The sequence below is a fragment of the Molothrus aeneus genome, chromosome 22 (genome assembly GCF_037042795.1).
Source record: "Molothrus aeneus isolate 106 chromosome 22, BPBGC_Maene_1.0, whole genome shotgun sequence".
Classification (NCBI taxonomy): domain Eukaryota; kingdom Metazoa; phylum Chordata; class Aves; order Passeriformes; family Icteridae; genus Molothrus; species Molothrus aeneus.
Window position 1 is genome coordinate 6,186,239 of NC_089667.1, and position 27,751 is coordinate 6,213,989.

General features: G+C 42.8%; 2 protein-coding genes across 4 annotated transcripts; one reads left to right on the forward strand and one right to left on the reverse strand.

Annotated features, from left to right (window-relative positions):
- Positions 1 to 750: 750 nt before the first annotated feature.
- BTG4 (BTG anti-proliferation factor 4) lies at positions 751 to 4,040 on the reverse strand. The gene is made up of 4 exons (XM_066564549.1): positions 3,868 to 4,040; positions 2,983 to 3,120; positions 1,853 to 2,048; positions 751 to 927 (listed from the first exon to the last, which is right to left on the reverse strand). Exons 1-4 carry the CDS (start codon positions 4,038 to 4,040, stop codon positions 751 to 753), a joined length of 684 nt encoding a protein of 227 aa, XP_066420646.1.
- Positions 4,041 to 14,748: 10,708 nt separating this feature from the next.
- LAYN (layilin) lies at positions 14,749 to 24,530 on the forward strand. Of its 3 annotated transcripts, none has more exons than XM_066564378.1 (8): positions 14,749 to 14,970; positions 15,531 to 15,557; positions 17,142 to 17,439; positions 20,415 to 20,572; positions 21,416 to 21,454; positions 21,842 to 21,925; positions 22,297 to 22,399; positions 23,067 to 24,530. In XM_066564378.1, the coding sequence occupies exons 1-8, from the start codon at positions 14,904 to 14,906 to the stop codon at positions 23,404 to 23,406; spliced, it is 1,116 nt and encodes a 371-aa protein (XP_066420475.1). In that variant the 5' UTR covers positions 14,749 to 14,903; the 3' UTR covers positions 23,407 to 24,530. The 3 variants fall into 3 exon arrangements, with proteins under 3 accessions (XP_066420475.1, XP_066420476.1, XP_066420477.1); XM_066564379.1 differs by having other exon boundaries at positions 15,534 to 15,557; XM_066564380.1 differs by lacking the exon at positions 15,531 to 15,557.
- The last annotated feature ends 3,221 nt before the right edge of the window (positions 24,531 to 27,751 follow it).

Here is a 27,751-nt window from a genome sequence, read left to right on the forward strand (position 1 = left end):
CTTTTCCACCATTGAAGCAGCTTCTGAAGTTGCCTTATTCAGCTCCATGGTGCCACCCACCCAGGGATGCCCTGTCCAGGACCATTCCTGCTCTTCAGCCTGGGCAATCAGTCTGTCCTCCCAAGTTCCAGAGCCAAACCCCAAAACATGAAATATTCAATATTTCCCAATATCAGCTCAGCCTCCAGTGTAGATAAAAAGCAAGTGAGGGAAGAGCAAAGTCACTCAAAACTCTTCTTTCCCCCCCATCAATACAAAACTCATGAGGCCACAGCAGAATTTAAATATTTTTTGTGAGTCATTAAATACCCCAGACTTTTCTGCTGGTGATATTTAGGTCTTGGCTCCTGACACCTCTGCCAGAAGGAAGCAAAGTGTTTTTTTTAGAGCAGCTTGGGGGTGTTTTTAATCTTCCTTCACCTGCTGGTGTTTCCACCAAAAAGCTCCTGAACACCCTTCAAGGCACCACCAGCAGCTGGCTTTGATAAAAAAACATCAGCAGATTTATTGATTTATGCATTTCCTTTTTAACTCACAAGCAGAGTCTCACATTACATCTTCAATCTTATGTTAACATCAATTAAAAACATTTAAAATCCTGGAGAAAAAAAAAAAATCCCCCAAAATATTCATAAATACAGAGTCAGAGACAGGGATCAGACAGGAAGTGCTGTTTTTATGAGGTTTTGCAGTGCCAGCCTTCACCCCCTCACAAAATCAGGGCTCCAAAGTCCCAGAGGAGCCCTGGCTCTACCTCTTGGTGTTGATCCAGTGGTACCTGTCCACCCGTGGGCCAGCGAAGGTGGCACTGGGTCTGTAGGTCCTGTGGCCCCTGTGCTGGCCAAGGTGGGAGCCCTCAGCCAGGTGGGGCTTCCTGTGCAGGTGCTGCCACCAGGGCTGGGGGGGAGCCTTGCAGAAGTCACCAAACTGAGCAGCAAAAATGGGGAAAAACGAGGTTAAAGTGTGCTGGGCAAGGAGGGGGAGCAGTCGGGCCACCCCAGTCCTGCCTGAGGAAGCTGGGCCACCCCTGCTGCCTCCTCCCAAAGCTCATCCCACCCACAGCACCACCGAGGCTGGGAAAACCTTCCAAGGGCGAGCCCAGCTGTGCCCAAGTGCCACAGCTTTTAAACCCCTCCAGTGACTCCATCAGGGCTGGTCAGCACCCCATGGAACGATTCAGTTCTTCAAACCGCTCAGACACTGCTCATCCCACCCACAGCGCCACTGAGGCTGGGAAAACATTCCAAGGATGAGCCCAGCTGTGCCCTAAGCCGTGTCCCCAAGTGCCACATCCTTTGAACACCCTCCAGGTGACACCACCAGGGCTGGTCAGTGCCCCATGGAACAATTCAGTTCTTCAAACAGCTCATCCACAGCTCATCCACCCACAGCATCACTGAGGCTGGGAAAGCATTCCAAGGACAAGCCCAGCTGTGTCCCCACGTGCTACAGCTTTTAAACCACTCGAGGGATGGTGACACCATCAGGGCTGGTCACCACCCCATGGAACAATTCCATTCCTCAAACAATTCATACACTGCTGGCAAAACACATGGAGTGGGATAATGAGAATTAGTAAGAAATAGGGCCACAGTTGCTAAACTTGGTTTCACAAAGCATGGACACATTTGACATTTCAAACCAACTTTTACAGGACAGTGACACCACGTGCCAAGGCTGGAAAAGCCTTTGAGGGGAGAAATCAACCCTGAACCTCCCCTGGAGCAGCTCAGGGCTGTTTCCTCCCATCCTGTCCCTGGGAGAGGGGCCTGACCCCACCTGCCAGAAGCTCTTTGGAGGGACTTTAGGGTGGGACTGTAGGGTGAGGAGCTCCCCCAGAGCCCCGGCTGACCTGGTAGATGCTGTTGGGGTTGCTGACGGTGGGGATGGCTCTGGGCTCCCTGCTGAAGCTCTCCTCGTCCGAGGAGCTGCTGGAGTGATAGTCCAGGGCTGCCCTGCCCACGGCCAGGCTGATCTGCTGCGGCAGCTCGGGGCTCTCCTCCCCACCAAAGTGCGCCACGGTGAAGGGCCGGCTCCTCTCCCCGTACCTGCAAGGGCGCACCCGAGCGCTGCTGGCACTGACAGACCCCCTGAACAATACCCTGGCCAGGATTTCTCTGCTGAGAGGCCTCAGAGAAAACAGAATAATTGTCTGATTTGCTTCTCCTGTGCTTTGCTGCTTTGGAACGGGTTTGGAGCTTGTTTACCCGCAGGTGATTGTTTCATTTGTTTTTACTGTGAGTTGTTTTCACTCAATGGCCAATCAGGGCCAAGCTGTGCTGGGACTCTAAAGAGTCAGGAGTTTCCATTATTATCTTTTTAGCCTTCTGCAAGTATCCTTTTTGTGTTCTTTAGTATAGTTTAGTATTTAATATAATTTAATATACAACATTTATAATTTAATATACAACATTTATATTATATAGTATAGATATTTATATATTATATAGAATACATATTTTGTAATACATACAATATATGTAATAGATATATGCATACATATTATATACGCAGATATATGCATACATATTATATACACATATATGCATACATATTATATACACATATATATGCATACATATTATGTATAATATAATTTAATAAATATGTAATATAAATTTAATAAATATATAATTTAATATAATATAGTATACTGTACTACATATTATATAATTCATGTATTTTTATATTATTATAAACATATAATAATGTGTTATAGTATACTATAATATAGTATAGTGTACAGCATATAGCATGTTATACTATAATTTAATATAGTATATATTATATATATTTATATATATAATATTAAATTATAACTATATATATATTAAAGTATAGCATACCATAAATTAATTTAATATAGTATACTATATTATAGTACAATAGAGTCTTCTAAAATAACAAATTACCCCTCTGAGAACATGAGCCAGACTCATCATTGCCCACAAGCCCAGCAGCAAGGCGCGCCCCGGAGCTCACCTGCAGCACACCTGGAAGGGATCCACCCACAGCGTCATCTCCTTGGGCAGCCCCAGCAGCTCGAAGTCCACGTCGCTCTGCACACACGCCTGCTCCAGCAGGGGCTCCCGAGCCCGGTGCCTGTTGATCCTGATGCACCTGGGGACAGCAGGGATGTCACTGGGGATGTCACCGCAGCCCTGCGGGGTCTGACCGTGCAGAGCGCGCCCAAAATCTCAATTCATGGTCCCAGCACTTTTAACTTGTTGATGCAGGCTCTCACTTGGAGCCCCAAACAGAAATTCAGCCTCACGAACTGATTTATCAGCTCAAACAGGGCTTTGATTTTAGTTCTCATCAATGAGCCAAGTCCCTGCTTTGAGTGTTTGAAACCAAAGCATCCCAAAAGTCACTGTAAGAGCACCTGAATTCTGCATCCTGGGAGTCAGGGGCTACTTGAGGTGGAAATCTTAAGACAAGTGTCCCAGTTCTCTAATCCCACATCTAGAGGTAAAACAACCATTTCCACCTCAGTTCTCTAATCACACATTACAGGTAAAAAAAAAAATATTGCCACTTCACTTCTCTAATCCCACATTCACAGGTAAAAAAACCCCCAACATTTCCACTTCAGTTTTGTAATCCCACATTCACAGGTTAAAAAAAAAAAAAAAATTCCACCTCAGTTTTCTAATCCCACATTTACAGGTTAAAAAAAAAAAAAGGATTTCCACCTCTAATCCCACATTTACGGGTAAAAAAAACCCAAAGTAATTTTCACCAATTAATAGTTCTTCCTTCAGGTTTTAGGGTATCCTGGTGGTTCCCTCTGCATTATTTATTTCACTTTAAGGCCTTTTGGAGGCCAACCTGAGGCTCCACGTTCTGCTCCTGGGCCTCTCTCACCTGAAGGCCTGGCCTCGGGAGGGGTTGTCCAGGTACCAGTGATTTTTGTACTTTTCAAACATCAGCGTGGTCAGCTTGGCTGCAAACTTCTCCATTTTGTGCTTGCTCAGCCTGTCCTCCCTCCTCACCAGCTTGGTGATGAAGAAAACCGTGGCAGCAATTTCATCTTTCATCTTAAATTGGAGCACAGGAGGTGCTGGAGCAGAGATGGAACAGCACAGCAGAGATTTAATAACATTAAAGCACTATCAGCTTCCAAGAACTGATGCTGCAAAATCCACACAAGCCAGGATAGAAAAGCCTGACTGCCAAACAGCATTTTAAATTTAGTTTGGGATATTAAAATCACTCTAATGCATTACTAGAAAGTACCTGCACTAAGCAAGTTAAGAGAGAATAAAAAAAATAATTTAAAAGATAATAGTTCTTATTTGTCACATACATTACAAGCAGCAGATCTTACAATTAGAGAGCTTTTTATGTAAAAAAAGACCAAAAATATCACCTTTTCACAGCAGAGAAAAACTGATGCTGCAAAATCCACACAAGCCAGGATAGAAGGAGCCTGGATAAGCCTGACTGCCAAACAGCATTTTAAATTTAGTTTGGGATATTAAAACCAGTCTAATGCATTACTAGAAGGTACCTGCACTAAGCAAGTTAAACTCTTCTGTTATATTTTTTCTTAAGCTGTAATAGTTCTTATTTGTCACATATATTACAAGCAGCAGACCTGACAAAAAGAGAGCTTTTTATGTGAAAAACACCAAAAATGTCACCTTTTCACAGCAGAGACAGTAAAAACTTGAGATAAATTTCACAAACAGCTTAAAGAGGCACCAAAAAAAGCAGATAAAAACCCCCCAAGGCTCTGGAGCAACCCAAATACCCAAAGGCTCCCTCCCTCTTTCCCTGGCAGAGCTGGGTCAGGTTTTTATGGAACAGGAATCATGTGGGGCTGAGGGTTGTAAGAATCTTCAGGTGTGCAGGAGCTGCAGGTGTTGGATGCATTAACAACCTGTTCCAAAGGCATTCCCAATCTCCTTGGCTTCATTCCCACCTCAGCTCCTTCTCCGAGCTGACAAAATTGGTGTCCAGGGAAATGTCAAAGGGCAAGATTTGCCACTTTAAAATGATGGGTGGTGCACATAATTATATTTTTTTAAGTTCTTCTCAGTACATTTAATTCACTCTGGGTTTCCTAGACAATCCCAGACTCACAGATTGGGAATCCTCTAGGGATGATTTTGTCTTTCTGGCAAAGTCTGGATATTAAGTCTGATTTCTTTGATTTCACATCATTTTTCCTCAATATCAGATTGTAACCTAATAAAAGCCATTGCCTCTTCCTCTCACCCTTGATTTCCTTTTCTTTTTGAGCTACCCAAGCTAAAGCAGCAGCAGCAGCCATGGTGGGGAGTGCAGAATTTCCTCATCACTCCTCACCCTGCCACATTTCAGCCCCAGGAATTCCTGAACCAAAACTGGCACAGCCATTAAAGAGCAGCCAACAAACTCTGCTCCCACTCATCCCCAGCTGCATCCAAACAGGAATTCTTCTCATCCCAGCAGATTTAGCAAAACCCAGCATGGGCAGCCAAGTGTTCTGACTGAGAGGAGGCGGGAGATAAACGAGGAGATTTTTGTGCCTTTTAGAACATGATGCTCTTTTAATTCTTATTAGAACAGGGGGAAAAAAGCCAAACCACTGAAAACCAGTGCCTGGATATCCATGGGACTGATCCAGAGCTGCTGGAACCACAGAAATGTGTCCAAAGGCTTGAGTGGGACTGAAATGGGGCCCCAGCTGGGCAGGAGCATTCTCAGCCAGATTAAATGAGCTGTCCCTGGGTCAGCAGGCAAGCCCAGGCTTGAGCCAGGCAGGGCCAGACCCAGGGACAGTTTCTGTAGTAACTGCAGCCCAAACCAAGAGCAAACACAGCTCCCCCAAGCACACTCTGGCAGGAGCCACCCCTCCAGGACTTTTTTTTTTTCAGTTTTCCTGCTTTAAATGAATAAAATGGAAATAAAGAAGTCAAGTGCAGTCTCCCCTCTGCAAGGCATTTGATTTTTGTGGGTGATGGATGGCAGGCAGTTCCTCCAGGTAAGCAGCTGCAGTTTGTAGATATTGATATAAAAATCAAGAAGGCTGAGTGATTCCCATGGGGAAAAGCATCTTTGGTGACAACCTCCTGAGGGAAAAGCAGCTTGCATTTGTTTGGTCACTGTCCTGGTCACATCCAGAAGCACCAATTCCATGGACCACTAAATCAGAGGGAGAAGAAACTTCCTACCTGGAGGTTACAAATTTATACTCCTGTACTTAAGCCATGCAGTCTCTGTAAAAAGAATTATTGTGTACTGGAGTGAACCAGGAGCTGATTCTGATCACCACCACAAAAATTGTAAGGGTTTGAGTACTCCATATTGCTGGAATTTGATTTAAGATTTAGTGATTTAAGTAATAAAACAAACCTGAAAACCCCAGTGGCGTTGACCCAGGATGTTCCAAAATTAAACAACAAAGAAAAGACCGCAAAGCTCCCTGGGTTTATTTCATGGAGTCTAAGAGCTGTTGCCAAAACTCTTTAAATTTTCTGGGTTTGCTTCCTCTGTGTGTGTGCCATGATTTTCAGAGCTGGACAGACCCAAGAGATCCAATGGCTGGGCAGAGCCCAAACACCAGGGCAGAGGTGGCACAGCACGGGACACTCACCCCTCTGAGCCCTGCTGGGGATTCCTGGTGGGAATTACACCAGGCTGGAGCCCCAGGGCCACCAGCTGGGGCTGCCACCAGGGCTCTCCCTCCCCTGGGGCCATTTGGGTGGAAATTCCAAGCTCTGGGTGTGTTGCCCGTGTTGGCTTTGCCCATGGAAACCTCTCTTGCAACAAAGCTCCCACGGCTGGGGCCACCTGAGCTGTCCCCAGGTCCCTCTGGCGGGGTGGCCATGGTGACAGGAGTACACAAAGCTCCCAGGCAGGGCTGGCCTGGGGACACTCGGAGCCAGGAGCCCCAGGGGAAAGGACGGGAACATCCCAGGAGAAAAGATGGGAATATCCTCAGGGAAAAGATGGGAGCATCCCAGGAGAAAAGATGGGAATATTCCAGAAGAAAAGATGGGAACATCCCCAGAGAAGAGATGGGGGCAACCCAGGAGAAAAGGTGGGAGCAACCCAGGAGAAAAGGATGGGAACATCCCAGAAAAAAGATGGGAGCATCCCTAGGTGAAGAGATGGGAATATCCCAGAAGAAAAGATGGGAGCAATCCAAGGAAAATATGGGAATATCCCAGGAGAAAAGGTGGGAACAACCCTGGAGAAAAGATGGAAGCAACCCAGGAGAAAAGGTGGGAAAATCCCCAGGTAAAAGATGGGAACAACCCAGGGAAAAGATGGGAATATCCCAGGGGAGAAGATGGGAACATCCTCAGGGGAAAGCTGGGAGCATCCCCAGGGAAAAGGATGGGAACATTCCCAGAGGAATTCTGCCAGGGAAAGGCTCCTGGAGAAGGGAACAGGGAAGAATCTAAATACTAAATCTAGATATAAATATTATACATAAATATAATTAAACTAAATATAAATATAAATATAAATATCATTTCAAATATAAATATATATATTTATAGTATATTCATAGTATATTTATATAAATCTAAATATGTATATTAGATGTATATTTACATCTAACAGAAATATATATCTAATATATATTTACCCCTAATTTATATTGTGTATAGATGTAAATATGTGTAATTACATATAATGGAAATATACCTCAAATATAAATATAAATATAAATATAAATATAAATATAAATATAAATATAAATATAAATATAAATATAAATATAAATATTTGGAATTTAGCAGAATAAGGGCGATATGACCAATATTTTCCATTATTTCCAATTCTTTATTATTTTAAGAGCATTTAAGGAGATGGAGAATATGAATATAATTATTGGAATTTTTTTCTTTGGTTGCAGGCTCGCATTCCATGACTCCTGGAGAAGTGCTTGGTTTGCAGGCAGTGTAGTTAGCTGATTGTCTCCATCATGCCACAATCACTACCTTCACTGCCATCAAAACAAGGCACAGCATTCCCTGCTCCAGCCTCAGCCTGGAAACTCCCAATTCCCCACTGCAAAATCACCAAAAATGGGATTTATCTGCAGCTTTGTTCCCAGTTTTACCTGCCCACAGCAGTGTGTGCTGCATGTTGGGAATTTGAAGTGAAATCTTGGATTTCTTAAAGTTGGTGCTAAAATCCTCAGGAATTTTCCTGGACCAAGAATCCTGTCTGCTTTTAAATGATTAATTTATTGTATACTTCATTTTTAAGACAAACTGGACTATGACTTTTTCAGGTTGCATCCTTCAGCTTATCTGCCAGATATCAATGATATTCTCTTTTTTTCATGTTTTATTAAGCAAGGTAAGTGAAGGGAGTTTTGAGCAATGATTATACTCAAATGCAGCGTGGTGCTGTGTAATAATTTGTATTTTAGTGTTTAATTGCTTTGCCTTTGCACTGTTGAAATGGTCTTTGTGTTTTTATAAGTGAAAACTCCTGAAATGTGGAGTGGGTATTAAACTCACTGTAGGTATAATTACCACTTAGCTTAACTAAGAATTTTAATTGGAGAAAAAAAATGATTAATACCAGAACTGGCTGTAGGAGGAGCTTTTGGAAAGAAAAATAGGGGTGAAATGTAGGAGTGTGCTCTTTGTTGACAGAGTGACAAAATTATCTTTTGTCCCTTCAAAAAGGAAAGAAGCTCAGAGGTTTCTCTCCTGCATTAGGTGAAAAAAGCCACCTCAGGCTTGGGGGGCTATGGTGGTGTTTGAGGGTCCCAGGACGAGGGAAGAGATGAGAATCCTGACTCCATGTTTCAGAAGGCTGATTTATTATTTTATGATATTTATTATATTAAAAGAAAATGATATATTAAAACTATACTAAAAGAATAGAAGAAAGGATTTCACCAGAAGGCTTGAAAGGAATAGAAAGGAATGGAATGAGAATAAAATCTTGTGACTGACCAGGAAGTCCGAGCCAGCTGGGCTGTGATTGGCCATTAATTAGAAACAACCACATGAGCCCAATCCCAGACCCACCTGTTGCATTCCACAGCAGCAGATAACCATTGTTTGCATTTTGTTCCTGAGGCCTCTCAGCTTTTCAGGTGAAAAGATCCCAGCAAAAGGATTTTTCAGAAAATAAGTCCGTGACAGGGGATCTCACCTCAAACTGCAGCATAGTTAATTACACAGAGGCCAAAAATTGCTTGGCCAATTAACTAAAAAAGGAGTGAACAAAGAAACAAATTGCTTTTGTAAAGTGTTCTACCAGTATCAAGAAAGTCTGGCGCTTGTTTTTCTCTTTGTTATTTTGCCTTTTATTAAACCCTTTTGTTTCTAACACTGCAGCAGAAGCCATGCTGTTGATTTTTATGCTTCCAAGGGCAGCTGAGGTATCTTGGGTGTGTTATATGAGTTATATTGTGTTATATCTATATTTGGGTGTGTTATATGAGTTATATTGTGTTATATCTATATTTAGGTGTGTTATATTGGTTATATTGTGTTATATCTATATTTAGGTGTGTTATATGGGTTATATTGTGTTATATCTATATTTAGGTGTGTTATATTGGTTATATTGTGTTATATTGGTTGTATTGTGTTATATCTATATTTAGGTGTGTTACATTGGTTATATTGTGTTATATCTATACATAGGTGTGTTATATTGTTAGGTGTGGTTTATTGGTTATATTGTGTTATAGATATAACCAATTATATAACCAATTATATCGTGTTATATATATAACCAATATAACACACCTATATATATGTATCTATATATAGGTGTGTTATATTGGTTATATTGTGTGATATTGGTTATATTGTGTTATATCTATATTTAGGTGTGTTATATTGGTTATATTGTGTTATATCTATATTTACGTGTGTTATATTGTGTTTATCTATATTTATATCTATATTTAGGTGTGTTATATTGGTTATATTGTGTTATGTCTATATTTAGGTGTGTTATATTGGTTATATTGTGTTATATCTATATTTAGGTGTGTTATATTGGTTATATTGTGTTATGTCTATATTTAGGTGTGTTATATTGATTATATTGTGTTATATTGGTTATATTGTGTTATATCTATATTTCGGTGTGTTATATTGTGTTATATCTATATTTATATCTATATTTAGGTGTGTTACATTTATTATATTGTGTTATATCCATATTTAGGTGTTATAGGCCTCCGAGAGCTCATTAGACCTGGCTGGAAGAAGTGACTGGCGCAGGGAAAGGCTCTGCCCTCAGCCTGGCTGCCAGGCAGTGTGGTTAGCTGATTGCCCAAAGCAACAATCACTAGCCACACAGCCAGGTGAACAGGTCTGGAATGCTGGGAGCAGGAATTTGGGAGCAGGAATCAGAGCCCCAGCAAGGCTGAGCACACCAGGGAGCAGCACCAACAGACAGGCAGTGAAGTAAAACATGAGCTGCCTTCCTGCCAAGCCAATTTTCCCAGTGATCCCCCTCATTTACAGCTCATTTCCAAAAACATGGGGATAAAATGGATTTTTGGGTTTTTTCTCCTCCAAGTTTGCAGGTTTTGACTCCCATTCTGACTGGGCTCAGCAAGGCCTCTGTTCTCTCATGTCCCTCCATTTATTCTGGTTGAATAAATGAAATTAAAGCCTGTGGTGGCAGCTCTTCCCCATCCTTGTAGAAGCTGGGCTGGAGTGGAAATGGCCTGAAAGAAGATGGAAACTCCTGCTGGAGCCCCAATTATTGACCTGGTTAATTAGTGTCTCACCATCAACAGAACACAAATAAAGCAAACTCAGACTTTCAGCCTCTGCAATTCTCCTTTTTTCATTCCTAATTTTAGTAAAGCACTCCCCATTTTTAGTGGAGAGCTGGGTTTGGGAACTGGAAGTGGACTGGAGTGGAAATGCCTGAAAAAAGATGGAAACTCCTGCTGAGCCCCAATTAATGGACTGGTTAATTAGTGTGTCTCACCATCAACAGAACACAAATAAAGCAATCTCAGGCAAACTATTAAACACAGAAATTGCATTTTCAGCCTGACTCTGCAATTATGAATTTTTTTTATCCTAATTTTAGCACTGCACTCCCCATTTCCAGTGGAGAGCTGGGTTTGGGAGCCAGGCCAGGCAGAGCAATCTGCAGGAGGTGCTGAGCTCTGCAAGCCTTTCCTGAGAGTCAGCAATCCCCCTTTCCCCATCAATAATCCCAAAAGGAATCTCATCCATCACCAGCCATTACTCTGCTCTGAACTCTGCCTGCAGCCAGCAACAGTTCGCTGAGGCTCCCTTTCTTTTTATTTTTTAATTTCATTTTTTTTTTAATTCCTTGGAAGGTTGGACCTGATGGGTTTTCCAAGCAGGGATGAAAGCCAGGATTTGCAGCTTTGGGCAGCCATAAAGATTCATTTTAAGCAGTAAATGGTTTTACACAAATATAGGACACCCTAAAAGCATCCCATAAGTCTAAGAAAATTCAAATTAATGCAGTGGATAGAATAAGAATAATGTTCAGGCTATTATCAGTCACGGATATTGCTTCATGTTCAAATCCAGATTTCAGATTTGATTGGGATGTGAACAAATCCAAAGGAGCAAACCCTGGAAATTGTGGGAATAAATCTGGGAAGAGAATGTGGGTTCATCAAACAAATTCCTTAAGCAAGGAGGATCCTGCAGGCTGGGGAACTCTGAAATTCCAGGCCAGGCACAGGAGGTAAATGAAGTTTAAGTGACCTAAAAAAAGTTACTAAGGACAATTTTCTATATCAAAACCACAAGAAATAAGGCAGTGAGTCCAAATTCCTCAGTTTAATGTGAAAGGAATCTTGACAGCCTGGCCATTGTTATTTTTCTATTTTTATTTTTTATTTTTTCCATTGCTCTCTCCAAGTTTTTACTCACTGAAATGCAAACATTCAGTTTATAACCAAATTACCAAACCGGCCTCTGCACTCCCTAAAAAGCTCTCAGAAACTGGATTTGAGCAATAAGGCAAGAATTCCATTTGGGGATTTTTTATTATTATCAGCAGTGAAATATAGATTTACTGATTTATAATGGTTTGGCCTGGCCTGGCCGGATGTTTATCAGGAGAATAAAATCCAGAAGTAAGAGGTCTGGATTCTATTAAGACTTTTCCTTCCTCCTGCTGTAATTCCCAGGATACAAAGCAGAGACAAATGAGCTGAAGATTAAGAACCAAATATCTGAATTAACACAATTTAATTCCTCAAATGTACAGAGTAGCACTGAGATATTAAAAAAGATAAGTGCAGAGATTGGAGAAATAAGCTGGAAAACAAGATTTCAAAAGGTACTTTCAGGAATGACGTCTTCATTTTGGACATAAAACCTCTTTTTTTTCCTTCCTCCTTATTTAAGCTTTTCAGTTGGTTCCTATTAAGCACTTCCTCTTCTCAAAGTTTATTAAAATGCTGAACTAAGTCTGTCTGCTTGGCTCAGATTCTGGGTTTTATTTCCCTTGGTCTAAATACTCAGATTCTATTTAGGGGAAAAAGATGCCCTGGATATAATAATAATAATAATAATAATAATAATAATAATAATAATAATAATAATAATAATAATAATAATAATAATAATAATAATAATAAATGGTTTTGTTATTGTTGTTATTGTTGTTATCATCATCATTACCATTGTTTTTATTATTACTACTAATAGTACTACTACTACTACAATAACTACTCTGTTTTATCCTGTACTAGTACATATTTTTACAAGATTTAGAAATTAAAAGGTTCCTGCTGTTTTTCTATACTCTTCTCCTTTATTTTCTGTATATTTCCCATTTATTTCTCAATAGTGGCCAAGAAAAGGAAATGGAATCTTCCCCATTTTTCAGAAGGAAGCTTCACCATTTTATAATTTTGCTTTAATTCTGGCTGAGGTACAGAAAGACAGGGAACAGAGTGGTTGTGGAAGTATTTTTATTTTCCTGGAAAAGCCAGGAAACATCAGAGCCTGCTCCTGTTTCCCAGGATTGGCAGACCCTCAAAGCCAGCAGCTTTCCAACACTTCCCTCTGGAATTCCTGGCCTCTGGACTGAGCTGTTTTCATGGCATTTTAAAGGATTTTCCTCCCCTTAAAATACAAAATTCAGAATCAGCTTCTTCCCTTGACGTCTCAAGAGCAGCTCAAAGTTTGAAATCTCCTATAAAACCATCAATCTCCTATTTTAAAGCATCAATCCTGGTTTTTCTCTGCCTGAACAGATTCACTTTGCTGCTTTTCCACCACCTGCGAAAAACGTCAGCATCTCTTGCATTTTTTCATATTTATCATCGGTTTGTGCATTCCAGAGCTTTTCCTATTTTATTTTGCTCTTTTGGGCATTATGGTGGGCCTGACAGATGAAGTAAAGTGGGGAGTAAGCCATCTCTGGAAGAACTGACTTCCCTTTACATGTGTGGAGAGATCAATGGCAGTTTCTGCTTTTATAAAGTGACCAGATTTATGGTCAGTTGTTGCACAGGTAATGTCATGATTTAAAATCTCAGCTTTTCCTTTTCCTCCCCCTGTATTGACCACTACAGGTTGGTTTGGCAAGGAATTCGCTGCTTGTTACACTGTTTGGTTTTGGTTTTTTTTGCCCAAAGCCTTTCTGTTGCTCTGCTCAGTAATAATGCATGTCTGAGTCTCACATGCAGCAAATGTGCAGCAATTTTGCAATTAAAATATGTGACAGCCTGAGCCATAAACAGGGCTGGATGGAGAGCCTGGGCTGCAGGAATCAGGTGTGGAGCAGCTTCCCAAGAATCCATGCAGGAATCACAATTCCCTGGCTGTGCTTCCCTTCTCAGGGCTAAAAACACCGAGATTTTGGAGCCAATCCCGATTTTGCACTTAAAGTGTTCCTTGTGGTGATCCCTTCCTACTCAGAATAGCCAGAATATTTAGAACAGTTAGATTCAAGAATATAGAATAGAATATAGAATATACAATGATTCTGTAGTGAGATTTAGAATAGTTAGCTTTGGAAAATAGTTAGATTTAAAAAACTGGGATTGGGATGGATAAAAGAAGTCAGTGGTTGGCTGGAGCAGCAGGAAACCATAAAGCTCATCTCGCTTCCCCACAGCAAATGCACAGCTGGGAAAGAGAAGGAAAAACCTTTAAAAAAGAAAATATGAATATTTAGATTTAGAAAACTGGGATTAGGATGGATTAAATAGTGTTTGGCTGGAGCAGCAGGAAACCGTAAAACTCATCCCGCTTCTCCGCAGCAAATCCAAGGCTGGGAAAGAGAAGGAAAAACCTTTAAAAAAATTTAAAAATCCGAATAGTTAGATTTAGAAAACTTTTCTAAATCTAAAAAAAAATCAGGGATGGATAGAATAGGTCAGTGGTTGGCTGGAGGGGCAGGAAACCTTAAAGCTCATCCCACTTCTCTGCAGCAATGCACAGCTGGGAAAGAGAAGGAAAAACCCTTCCAAAAAAACCAAACGAACAAACAAACAAAAAAATCCCAATAGTTAGATTTACAAAACTGGGCTTGGGATGGATAACAGGTCAGTGGGTGGCTGGAGCGACAGGAAACCATGAAGCTCATCCCACTTCTCCGCAGCAAATCCACAGCCGGGAAAGCGAAGGAAAAACCTTCCCAAAAATAAATAAATAAATAAATAAATAAATAAATAAATAAATAAATAGAAAATCCGAAACGGCCAGCGCGGGGCTGGATCCGCCCATGGGTGGTTCCTGGCGGGCGGGGGGTGCGATGGGGACATAAAGCGGGATCGGGGCGATGCGGGCAGAGCCATGCGGGGCTCGGGGCGCGGCGGCCGGAGGAGGAGAGCGCTGAGCGCCGGGACAACGCCGGCTCCGCGGGGCCGGGGCTGAGCCGAGGAGGAGAAGGAGGCAGAGGAGGAAGGAAGGCAGGGGAGGAAGGAGGAGCTGTCGCTGTCGCTGTCGCTGTCCCGTCGCGGCGGAGCGATGCTGGCGGCAGCGGCGCTGTGCGCGGCCGCGCTGGGCTGCGCGGCGGGGGCGCGGCTGCTCAGCGGTAAGAGGGGCTGGGGATCGCTGCGAGATCGTGTGGGGATCCTCTCTAACCCAAAAAACATCCCTCCGGCCCCGCCACCCCCGCCTCTGTGGCTGGGAGGGTCGCGATGCGCTGTCGCGACATGGGCAGGGATGCTGTCGCTTCGCGGCGGTGCAGGGAGAGGTTGAGTTTGGTCGTTCTGGGCGTCTTTTCCAACTTTTCCGGCTGATTTTCCCCGCCGCCCTGGCCCGGGGAGCTCGCTGGAGTCAGATCCCGAGTGAGGAGATAAAGGGGAAGGAGCACAAGGGATCCTTTCAGGCCGGCTCAGAGCTGCGCATTCCGGGTCCCAAACCGAGCACTGAAAGCCAGCCAGGAATCAGCTCCAGCTAATTTCCTCTGCTGAAAGCAACGGCGAGCTTGGCCGATAAGGCAGAGACTTTCTTCCTCTATTTTTTTTAATGAGGAAAGAATGTGTTTGTGTGTCAGGGAAGAGCCGATGCAGTTTTTGTGACGCTGTTTCTGGAGAGTTGCAGGTTTTTAGTGACATTCTGCTGTCTGTGTTTTCCCTTTGCCTCTCCCAGCAGCAGTGGACATTTCCCTCAGAAGAGGTAAGGGACTTTGTCTTTTCCTCAGAGTATCAAATTTCCAAGAGAAACACAGGCTGTGCTAGAAATGTATTTTTTAGTAGTGTTGTTGGAGTACAAATCCTGCTTCTATTGTAATCCCTTTGCAAAATGTTAGCAAGCTCTATTTCTGGCTATTTAACTGTTGAAAAATCCTAGTGTGAAAGATGTTCAAACTCCCACTCCTCCAGTGACCAACATAAAAGGATAAAGCAAAGCCAGCAATGATCCCATGGCAGGGTTTATAACAACCTGTCCTTGTATTATCCATTTGTTCCAAGCACACCACAAGTGTTGCTGAATGTTTTCCTTCTGTAAAAACATGTAGGTTAGCAGATTGTGCCTGCAAAGAAATATTTACTGAGCAAAACAAAGCTGTTTGTTTCCACAGTCTAAATATTGGGACTGCTCTGCTGAAAAAAACACCCGAGTGCATCATTTTGGATGATGTGTCTTTTCACTTTGATCTTCCCTCCGAACCAAAATAAGCTCTGCTGCTTCTGCATGAGACAATCCTTGGCTTGTGACAGCCTGAAAACAGACATTGTTTACTCCCTGGGCAGGCAGAAACATTGCAGAGCTGGAAACTGGGCTGTGGGAATTCATCCTGTGATCCCCAGTACAGATACTGGAAATAAAAGAGTTTGAGGTTGGATGTAAATCAGAAATTCTGCCCTGTGAGGGTGGTGAGGCCCCGCTTGGCCAGAGGAGCTGGGGATGTCCCATCCCTGGCAGTGCCCAAGGCCAGGCTGGACTGGGCTTGGAGCAGCCTGGGACAGTGGGAGGTGTCCCCATGAGAGGGTTTTAAGGTCCTTTCCAACCCCAAATAATCTGGGATTCTATGGCACTGCAATATCCATTGAAATATTGCATATAGATATATTATATCTATATTGCATATCTATATTATATCTATATTGCATATCTATATTATATCTATATATCTATATTGCATATAGATAATCTATGTTATATCTATATTGCATATCTATATTGTATATTTATTGCATATAGATATAATATACATTTAATCTATATTGCATATCTATATATCTATATTGCATAGAGATATATATATTATATTTATTGTATATCTATATTATATCTATATTACATATTGATATATATTATTGCATATGGATATATATTGCATAAAAGATTAAGTCTTGCTATCTCTGCTTGTATAAGGAAATCTCTAATTTTGACCATTTAATTCCTTAAAAATAATCATAATTTTAAAAGCCTCTTGGAACCCTTGCAGGGGAACTTTGCTTTTTAAGAGGTTGCATGTGCCAGCTTGCTCTGGCATAGTATTTCTTTGGGAGGAACTCCCAGGATCTGCAAATCCCAGAAAAATCATGAGAAGAGCAGGACAGGAAAGGACCTAAACTTTGAGATTCACTAATAAAAATCTGGAGGTGCCATTTACCAGCCTAGTAACACAAAAGCCTTTATCCTGTGTTGTGTTCTCCATATAAACAGCACAAAACTCATTCAAAGTGATGTTTTATTTTAATTTTGGTGCTGTTCAGTGCCATTCCTGTGACAGTTTTCTCTCCCTCCCTGCAGGGCAGACGGTTTGCAGGCGTGGGACGCAGAAACCCTGCTACAAAATCGTTTATTTCCACGATGCCTCCCGCAGGACCAGCTATGAGGAGGCTCACCTGGCCTGCAGAGCTGACGGGGGACACTTGGTCAGCATCGAGAGCCCAGCGGAGCAGAGACTGATTGAGTCATTGATCAGGAGCCTCCTGGCCTCCGATGGAGACTTCTGGATAGGGCTCAGGAGGAGGAAGGAGGAGGGGGACAACAGCACTGAGTGTCACAGCTTCTACTCCTGGTCAGATGGGAGCTCGTCCAAATTTCGGTGGGTACCTGGGAGTGGCACTGTGGGACTGGCGGGGCCCTCAGGAATTCGGGATTTTGTCCAGTAAATCCAGGCAGTGACAGCTGTCACTTGTCCTCCTCCTGTGTTGTATTTTCTGAGGCCTCCACTGTTGGGAGGAAGGATGACTCTGACTCCATGTTCTCAGAAGGCGAATTTACTATTTTGTGATCCGTATTATATTAAAGAATGCTATACTGAACTGTACTAAAGAATACAGAAAGGATACAAATAGAAGGCTAAAAGGTAATAATGAAAAACTCGTGACTCTCTTCTCAGAGTCTGACACAACTTAGCTCCAACTGGCCATTAAGTCAAAACAATTCACAGGAAAGCAATGAAACAATCTCCAAACCCATTCCAAAGCAGCAAAACACAGGAGAAGCCAATCAGATAATTGTTGTTTTCATTTTTCTCTGAGGCTTCTCAGCTTCCCAGGACAAAAATCCTGGGCAAAGAGGATTTTTCAGAAAATGTGACGGTGACATTTCTGCACCCATCCCATCGCCCTCCTGGTGGTGCTCCATGGGGGTGGCTGCTTTAGGCTAAATTGATCATTTTTGGGGGCTAAAAGGAGGGGAAACAACAAGAGCTGTGGCCTTAAAATCTCTGATTAGGCAGCTACAAATGACCTGAAGATTCCTACACTGCAGAGCCCACAATGTCGCTGTCGGGGCGGTCACGACACAGAGCAGAGACCACAAACAGGCTCAGTTGGCAACTCCTTATTATTGAACGTGGCTGACTTTTATACACTTTGCAATTGTTTATGCTTCTTCTACCCCAACTATTGGCCACAATAAGTCAACATAACACTATTGGTGAAAGAGTTATAATTATAATATTATTATAACTATTATAATATCATTATAGTTATATATAGTTATAAATATATATATATATATATAACTATATATATATAGCTATCGTTATAGTTATATATAGTTATATATAGTTTTATATATATATATATAGTTATAATAGTTATAACTATAATAGTTATACTATTGGTGAAAAGTTATAGTGACTTAACTAACTTTCTAAAAATGCTTCCTCCAGCTGCAAGGTTCTCTTATTTTTCTTCTCTCGGTCTCCTTGCTTACAGCCTTGGAGAGAGCTCCTTATCAGCTTCTTCTTTCTCCTCAGCTCCTTCTCACTCCTTTAGCTAACAGGTCTGCTGTTAGCCCCTTCCACACCATAAAGTTTATACCTGCTGTCGTGAAAAATGAAAAATTTTATTCCCCTACTGAAGGTTCCTGCACTGCAGATCCCATAAAGTTTTATACCTGATGTCCTGAATAATGAAAAATGTCATTCACTTACTGAGGGAATAATATTTTTTTCCTGTGAGACAGCAAAATATTAGAGCTGCAGGATTTATTGCAGCCATGGAAAACTAAAGTTTTCACAGCAATTTTAAATTTCTGCTTCCTTGTCTTAAGGAACCACAGGATTTGTTATAATTAAATTATAGAAGCAACAACATTGACACCAATTTGCATCCTTATATCAGACATGTAAAAAAACCACCTTGAAATTTTGACCTTTTTGCTCTGGGAGCAGCCCATAAAGCATTTCATCCTCTCAGAAATGAACAAATAAAACCAGGTTTTAGCATTATTTGATATCTTAAATTCTCTCCCGTGGTTCAGATCTTGGGGGTGGATAATGGGAAGCTGGAACCAGAATTTGCTGCTAAGAAACAGGCACAGCTTTCCTGCCTTCCCTTGGTGAGACACTCTTCTTTCTGCTGAGTTACAAAGCCAAGGAAAACACCAGGGGAGGAAGGAAATGAGGGAGAAATAAAGCATTGGAATGGTTGGAAAAGCACCATTTAAAATGGGTGCTCTCCCATGCTGAGTACCTCGGGATATCTGGAATTATTTATGTCCTATGCATAATTTTTGGCAGGCAGAAAATTGCTCATTCCAGAATCAGTGGGGATTGAACAATTGGCAAAATCAGGGCACTTTTAGAGGTGTTTTCTGAGTTGCATAAAATATCTCCTCACCAACAGTGATTTTACAGTGCTGCCTCTTCCTGTGCACTGCCTGGAAAAGCAGCACAGGTGGCTGGTGGTGAGGTTTATTCTTAGAAAACAAAAAAAAAAGAAGTTATCTGCAAGACTGTGGTGGTGCATTTCTGACAGAGGAAGCCAGGTTCTGCTTCAGATTTTTCTTTTTTTTTCATTAAATAGGTGCCAAAATTCTGCAGGCATTGAGACTGAGAAAGCAAAAATTACGATTTTTGCACAGGTTCAAAATTGTGTGGAGAAATTCCTCTGCAAGGCTCAGTGAAAGCTCAGGAGAACTTGGACTTTCTCTACACAATTGCAGCTCATTTTGAGCTACTTTAATGTTCAAGAAATGACCTTGTCTACAAGAAAATAGTGAATTCTAAACCCACGTTGTTAAAGATGTACCCAGGCACCAGAACCGAATCCTCGTTTCTGGTTTATTCCATGGTGTCCATACTCATTGCCACAACATTTAAGAAACAAATTTATTAAAAAATAATTATAAAAATCTGTTAATTGCACTAGCTGAGACCTTTTGGTAATGCTGACTGGGAGAGGAAGGAGGGAAGGGAAATTGTGAGGAGCTCAACCCTTTGCTCGCTGGCATTTGTTGAACTTGCTTGCAGGGTTTGAAAATCTGAATTAAAAGAACAAACAACTGCATTTCATCCCTCCCATTTTCCATTTGCAGTGGAGGAAAATTTCCCTTCAGAGGGGAGGGAAATTGTGAGGAGCTCAACCCTTTGCTCTCTGATATTTGTCGAGCTTTCTTGCGGGGTTTGAAAAATCTGAACTAAAAGAACAAATAACTGCATTTCACCCCTCCCATTTTCCCCAGTGGAGCTGCAGGGTGGGCCATAACCCCTCTAACTCCGCTTTTTTCCCCCCTCCAAGCTGCTGGCAGGCGCCCCTGAGGTGGTTTTTACGTGTGTTTCCCCAGGAACTGGTACGTGGACGAGCCGTCGTGCGGGGGCGAGGTGTGCGTGGTGCTCTACCACCAACCCTCTGCCCCTCCCGGGCTGGGGGGTCCCTACATGTTCCAGTGGAATGATGACAGATGCACCATGAAAAACAACTTCATCTGCAAATATTCCCAGGGTGAGGAGGCTCTGCAGGCCCCCAGGAGGAGGAATGAGGAGTGTGGGGGATGATTGGGAAATTCTGGAGGGGCTTGAGAGGTGGCCTGCAAGAAAAGCTGAATTAATAGATTAAATAATGATTGATGGTTAAATAATGATTGATGATTAAATAATAATTGATGATTTTTGAGTGTATCCACAGCAAGGAAGGAGACAAGGCTGGGAACAGATTAGGAAAGATACATGAAAATGTTTGTAAACTGGACTACGTGCATGAGTACATGTGTATACATGACTTATTAAATTTCTGTTAAACTCACAGAAATTTCTCTAAGTTTTACAGAAATTGTGTAAAACTTGCAGAAATTTCTCTAAGTTGTACAGAAGTTCTGTAGAACAGAATTTCTGTTTTACAGAATTTACAAAATTTCTGTTTTACAGAAGTTCTGTGAACTTACAGAATTTTCTCTAAAGCTTACCAATCATATTGACGCTAATTGCTTTGCACCAATGAATATAATGAATTATTGTGGTGCAGTTAATGATATAAGATCAGGCTTTGTTAAGAGTATAGAAGCTGGAGAACATGCAGAATTAAACCTTTTTCTCCTTAGATACTGATCACGTGTGTGTCACATCCAACCTAACAGGGACAGAAAACCCTCCCTCAGTTTTTAATTCATGCAGCAAATGAGGAAAAAATCCCAGTGTCTGTAGCTGCTTGTGGTTTGCATCAATTCCCTGGGGGTTTTTGTGAGGGGTTTGAGGTCTCAGATTGGGGGAGAACACAGAAGAGCTGTGCTCAGGCTGGAAATTGTGCATTTCATTCATGGGGAAATTCTGCATTTCTCTTTTCTTCCAGAAAAGCCAACAACAGCTCCAATAGACAATTCCCGAAGAGGTGAGTTGGACATATTTGTTTGGGAATTTTAAAAAAATTATTAAAACATTTTTAATCATTAAAATAGTTATTTCAATTAATAATTATTTTAATTATTAATTTTTTTAAAAATAATATCCACTGCTGGCTTGCAGTGGAAATACTCTGCCATTCACTGTCAAGGACACCCAAAAAGAAGCTCCCCTGCAGTTTGCACTTTCTCTGTGCTGTTCCCTGCCCCATCCTGCAGGGAAAATCCTGCAGGGATTGAAGTGCAAGAATCCCAGTGCACCTCACGCATCCTTGCAGCTCTCAGCCTCCTCAATCTCCTCTCAGCCTCGCTTTTTTATTATTAAAAAAAATAAAATAAATAAAATTTGCAGAATTAATGAAGCTGCTTCTTTCCAGCTGTGGCAACAGAGCCCTGGAAGCCAAAATTCCCAGAGGAACGCGGGCGGAAAGGTGGCAATGGAACAGCTGGGAGAGCCAAAGGTAAATCCTGCTCTCAAAATCTCATTTCAAGTGTTTGGCTCAAAATGTGGAAGGCTGAATATAGAAAACAACCTCTGAGAAAAAAACTTCCCGCAGTATTTCACAGACAGAATAAGGAGGTTGCTCTGGAGGTAAAAATGTTCAAAATCCAAAGCTGTGCCAAGTATTTTGGGTGTGAAAAAGCCGCTTTTGTTATTTATTTATTGTGAATTATATTATTCTATTTATTGTGAATGTTATATAATGAATATTATATTATTATTGAGGATTTTATGACTATATTTATTGTGAATGTTTTGTTTGTACACCTGTGATTAACCATGAAAAACTTGCAATTTCTTCTCATGACCCTGCTTCATTTTTACCCCCAGAACCCATGCAGGGCCTTGCCTTTGTCCTCATTTCCAGCGTTCCTGTGCTGCTTCTCCTGCTGGCCATCACAGGCATCTCCTGCTTTTGGCTGTTCATGAAGAGGTGAGTGGAATTCTTGTGTTCTTTCTGAATTAGCAGTGGCACCTTGTCCTGTTCACAGCTAATTTTACCATCCTGTAAAAAGCTCTGCACAGGAGTGTTTGCAGCCAAAGAAATGCTGAAAAAGTGATGCTGATGCTCCAGGCTGAGTTAATTGGAAGTAAAACTCTAAGTAAATCACATTATTTCTTTTCCCGCATTCACAGACATAGCAGGCAGGAAAAAAATATCACCAAGATTACAATTTGGATGTGTTAACCCTTCTACTTTTCTTATTCAAGCTTTGAATTATCAGAAGTTCCCCTTCAAAAGCAAAAAAAAATTGCAGCAATGGAAACAAAAGTACAAAAACAATTTGGAGCAGAGAATGTTTAGCAATGCCCTCTCCTTGCTTTCCCTGCATGCACAGCAGCTTGGAGGGGGAATGCTGGCTGGGATTTTGGGAATGTCAGGAGGAGTTTTGCTGCCCCAGCCTCTGAGCTCCGCAGGTCCTGCCCTGGGATCTTCCAGGAGAGCAGCCTGGGAATAAGGAATGTCCCGGGAATAAGGAATGTCCTGGGAATAAGGAATGTCCAGGCTCATCACCAAATCACTGCCAGAGCTCTGCTGTTGGTTTGTGTTTTCCTCTGGGCTATTTCATGGCTTTTCCCTTTTTCCCTGCCCTCCCAAGGAGACAGGAGCTGCTGGATGTGGCCCCGAAGGGTGACAGGACCTGGCTGCCCCAGCCCGGCAGGGACAGCCCCAGGCTGGACATCTCCAGGGTGATCCACAAGCAATCCGAAGCTGACCTGGCTGGGGCCAGGCCTGGCACAAAGAATTCCTCCTTCCGTGCCCAGGAGGGGCTGCAGAGCCCCTGCAGGGACCCCCGGGACGCCTCCAGCAGGGGCTGGGTGACGCTGGCCAGCACGGAGAGCGGCTTTGTCACCAACGACATCTACGAGCTCTGCGGGGACCGCGTGGGCAGGAGCAAGGAGTCCACTTGGGTGGACAATGAGATTTATGGATACTGAGGAAATGGACCTAAAAAAGCCACTGGAATTTGGATTTTGGGTGTCAGCAAGAGCTTTCTTGCCCTCTCTATGCACTTGTTTGATAATGGGGTGTGTGGTGTTGTGAGGGTCTCCAGGATGAGGTGAGAGATGAGAATCTGACTCCGTGTTTCAGAAGATTGATTTATTATTTTATGATATATATTATATTAAAAGAAAATTATGTCCTAAAACTATACTAAAAGAATAGAAGAAAGGATTTCATTCAGAATGCTCGGAAGAAATAGAAAATAATGATAATAAAATCTTGTGGCTGACCAGAGAGTCCGAGCCAGCTGGGCTGTGATTGGCCATTAATTAGAAACAACCACATGAGACCAATCCCAGATGCACCTGTTGCATTCCACAGCAGCAGATAACCATTGTTTATATTACATTTCTGAGGCCTCTCAGCTTCTCAGGAGAAAGGATCCCAGCAAAAGGATTTTTCATAAAATATGTCCATGACTACAACGTGGACATGCAACTCTCCAAGGTAAAAAAGAGAGAAGTTTTATTTCTGAGTCCCAGCATTTCTAGATTTCCAAGAGTGACAGTGGGTTGGAGGGTGACAGGGCCATCTCTCAATGACACTGGACAAACCAACAGCCCATCCAATTTAACCTCCATAAAAGAATGCAAACCAATCAGTTATTTACAGAAAGCGTGTCAGAAAGTTCATTACAAGAATGTCAACATTAGAAGGCTTAGAAAAACTTAAAAAATCAGGGTGACAATGGTGTGTGTGGTGTTTGTCCTGGTTTTGCATTGTGCCTTTATTCTTCTATTTTCTGCAGGAATAGGGGTTTTTAAAGATCCAAACTGAAAGCAATGTACAGATTTTGCTTTGCACCAAGGCCCCAGGAATGGCTTGTTAATACCCTCCATTCCTTTTTGGACCAAAGATTTGCCTTGAAACTGAAGGACAATCCAAAATCCTTATTTATTTATAGACCTCCTCCTCCTCAAAGGTGCTAAAAGTTCCCTTTAATGTGTGGTGGAGCTTTCCTGGAGATGCTGAACATGGCAGGTGGGGAAGGAATCCCTGGGTTTGCTTTGCTTGTGTGTGTGACTTTCACTGTGCCTATTAAATTTCTTTATCTCAACCCATGAGTTTGCTCATTTTTACTCCTCCAATTCCCTCCCTCATTCTGCTGCAAGGGGCAGAGACCAAGAAGTGGAAGGGGAATGACCAAGCAACCAAAGAGTGCCAGGAAGGAACACAAATATTTCACACCTTTTGTTCTGCAGGTGATTTTCCGGCTCCAGGAGAGGAGCATTGCTGCAGGACAAGACTATGAAGCACCTAAATGTGCTTCAACCTAAAACTTTTTGCTTGCCTAAAAGTTGGCTGTTCTCCATTGTACGTCAATAAATAAATAGGAAAATGAAAAAAAAAATCATAAGCTGGGAGGAAACAAAGCTTTGGCAAAAAGGTGTTTTGAATGTGGCTGAAACAACAACAGAACTGAGTGCAGGCACAGCCATGAATCTCTTCTGCCAAAATAGGCAGGAAGAAGTTTTTAGATCTCTGAGCTGTTGCTGACTGCTGCAAACACTGAAATATTTCAATTGTCACAGCTGCTTCTCACTTCCTAAATGTCCCAGGTGCTGTGGCTGCAGTGTCACAGCGGCTGTTCTTCCACCAGGATGTGGTGCAAATAAAGCCCTGAAAGGAGAAATCCCTTTAAAAAATAAATAATCTTCTAATTGTTCTGAAAACAGTATCAAGTGGGCAACAATTTCTCCTGAAAAGCAAAATCCTGGTACAGGATCCTGGTCAGGGCTGGGCGCTCACAATATCTGGAGTTTCTAATGCAGTAATTAATGCAAATCAAGCAAAAGTCTGTCCACTTTCAATCCTGGATTCCTGGCCTCCTTATTTTTTTTTCTTTTTGGCAGCTATTAAGCATCTTTTAGGCACTGGAAACCAGGAAAATGAGGAGCAGAACCTGTCAGATGCTGGAGCTCAGCTGTGTAAAGGCAAATCTCGGCAGCCAAACGTGTGGCCCGACCTCTTGAGCCGCCCCTGGGCTGGGGCAGTGATCTGAGTGTGCCGGGCGTTATTAAAGTGAGGAAATTTCATAAATTTGGGATTTATAAATCCTTTGGGGCATCCCAGCTGCGGGAGGATGTGCGGGAGCAGCGACCACACGAGGGCATGTGCGCTCCACGTTGTGTCCTGGAGAATCCGCTCAGCCCCGTTCGGGAGGGGCTTGAATCCCTTTTCTTGGAGCAGAGCAAAATCCATCAGCGGCTGCTGAAAGCTGCCCTGCAGAAGATGTTTTTTGGGGTTTTTTTTTTGTTTTGTTTTTTGGGGTTTTTTTGTGGGTGCGGTTCCTCTCGCTGCGTTTTCAAGCCCTGTTTTTTTGTGACCTGAACTTTCCAGCTTTGTGGTGGGGTTTCTGCAGAGATTTTCTCTTCCGAGCACCAAAACCTGGCTCAGTCGTTCGTTTTCATTAATCTGGCTTAATCATTCAAATCTGGCTCAACCAATCAATCATTCACCCTCACCAGGATGAGGCTTGGAAAGTGGGCAGGAAGCAAATAAATGTTTGGAGGCTAAAAAGCTTCATTTAGGGTGACGTGAGTGAGAAGGAGTATTAGGTAACATTCTGTAGGAAAAGAAGTAACTTTTGACACGCCGAGTTTGGATTTGAAGAAAAGGTGAAAGAGGAGTGAAATTCGGCAAGCGGCAGCTCGGGATGACACCATTTGCTATTCAAAGAGGATTCTGGAAGGCTCTCTCACGTAGCCATCAATCACTGAAAGGGTGGATGTCTGACTAACCCCAGCCATCAGTTACTCACTGCCAGAACTTCTGCAGGGGATAAATAGAGCAGCAGCAGCTCCCTGCTTCTCCATGGCAGCCCGAGCCAGCAGCGTCATCCCCAAATGTCACTCCTTGGAGGAATCTCATCAGCAGTGAAGGACAAGCATTAATTTCTGCACAGAGACCTTCAGTTCCCTCTGCAGAACAGTCATCGCTGCTTGACACAGAACAAAAGTAACTTTTCACAAGGATGAGGCAGCTTTACGTGTAAAATCTGCCTAAAAAGGGAAAGAATGACACAACTTTGTTCCTTGCATTCTTCCACTCTTTTCCTTTTTTCTTTTTTTTTTTTTTTTTTTTTTTAGTGTCCACTCTGTGTGTTCCTAAAGCTCTGTGGCTGATTCAACAGGCATGTGCTGTGCCATCAGCTCTGGGATGGGCCTGGTTTAGTCAGGGGAACTAAAAGATTCCAGGAGTGATTCCTGGTTCCCAAATGTCAGGAAGGCACCAATCCTTCAGCCTGGGATGGAGCAGGGGAGAGGGAGGGACAGGCATGAAATCAGAGAGCAAAGATTGCTGAAACAAACACCTGTTTGAAAATGCAGGTGCACCTTTTAAATGCACACTTGGTAAGTGTATCCTTTAAATGCACACTTATGTGCTAAAGCAGAATGAGTGGACTCAGCACTGAAAAGGAAATTCAGCACTGAAAAGGAATTTCAGCAGAAAGGGCCTTAAATTTCTTCACACATTCTCAGCTCTGACGGTCCTCAGACCATTTCAGGTCAAAGGGACCCACAGAACTTCCAAATCTGCCTTTCCAAATGTGCAGAAAGTAAAAAGAGAAGAATAATTCCCTGAGAAAGGACCTGCAAAAATCACCCTGTGCATCTGCCTGGCCACTTCAGGACATCACAAAAGTCATTTAAGGGCTTTATCCAAACACCCCTCAGACAGTGCCAGGCTTGGGCCACTGAGCAGTTCCCTGGGAAGCTTTGAGCACTCTCTTGGTACAGAAATGCTCCATAACCTCCAGGACCTCTCCTGACACAGCTTTGAGCCATCCCCATGTGTCCTGTGGCTGGGAGAAGAGCTCAGCACCTCCCTCTCCACATTCCCTCCTCAGGAAGTTGCAGAGAGCCTGAGGTTGTTCCTCTTCATCCAAAAACGAGCAGGGCGTGTTTGGCTCACAGAGGGCTGAGGGGATGTCACCAAGGGGGACAAACATCTCCAGAGGGTGTCAGAGGATGGGGACAGCCTCTGTTCAGTGTGACAGGATGAGGAACAACGGTCAGAAATTTAAAAATAAACCCCAAGTTCCACCCCAAAACGGGTCAGAACTTCTTCCCATGGAGGGTGGCAGCGCTGCCCAGGGGTTGGAGACACCCGAGGCACCCGGCCGCGCTGCGGTGCCACCTGCCCCAGGGAGGGGACCGTCCCTCGGCGAGGGCGCTGAACCGGGAAATGCCAGCGCGGAGGGGACGTTCCGGTGGCTTCCGAGCCCTGGGGACACAGCGCGGGTGCCCCGGGGCTGGCGGCACTGGCGGGGACACA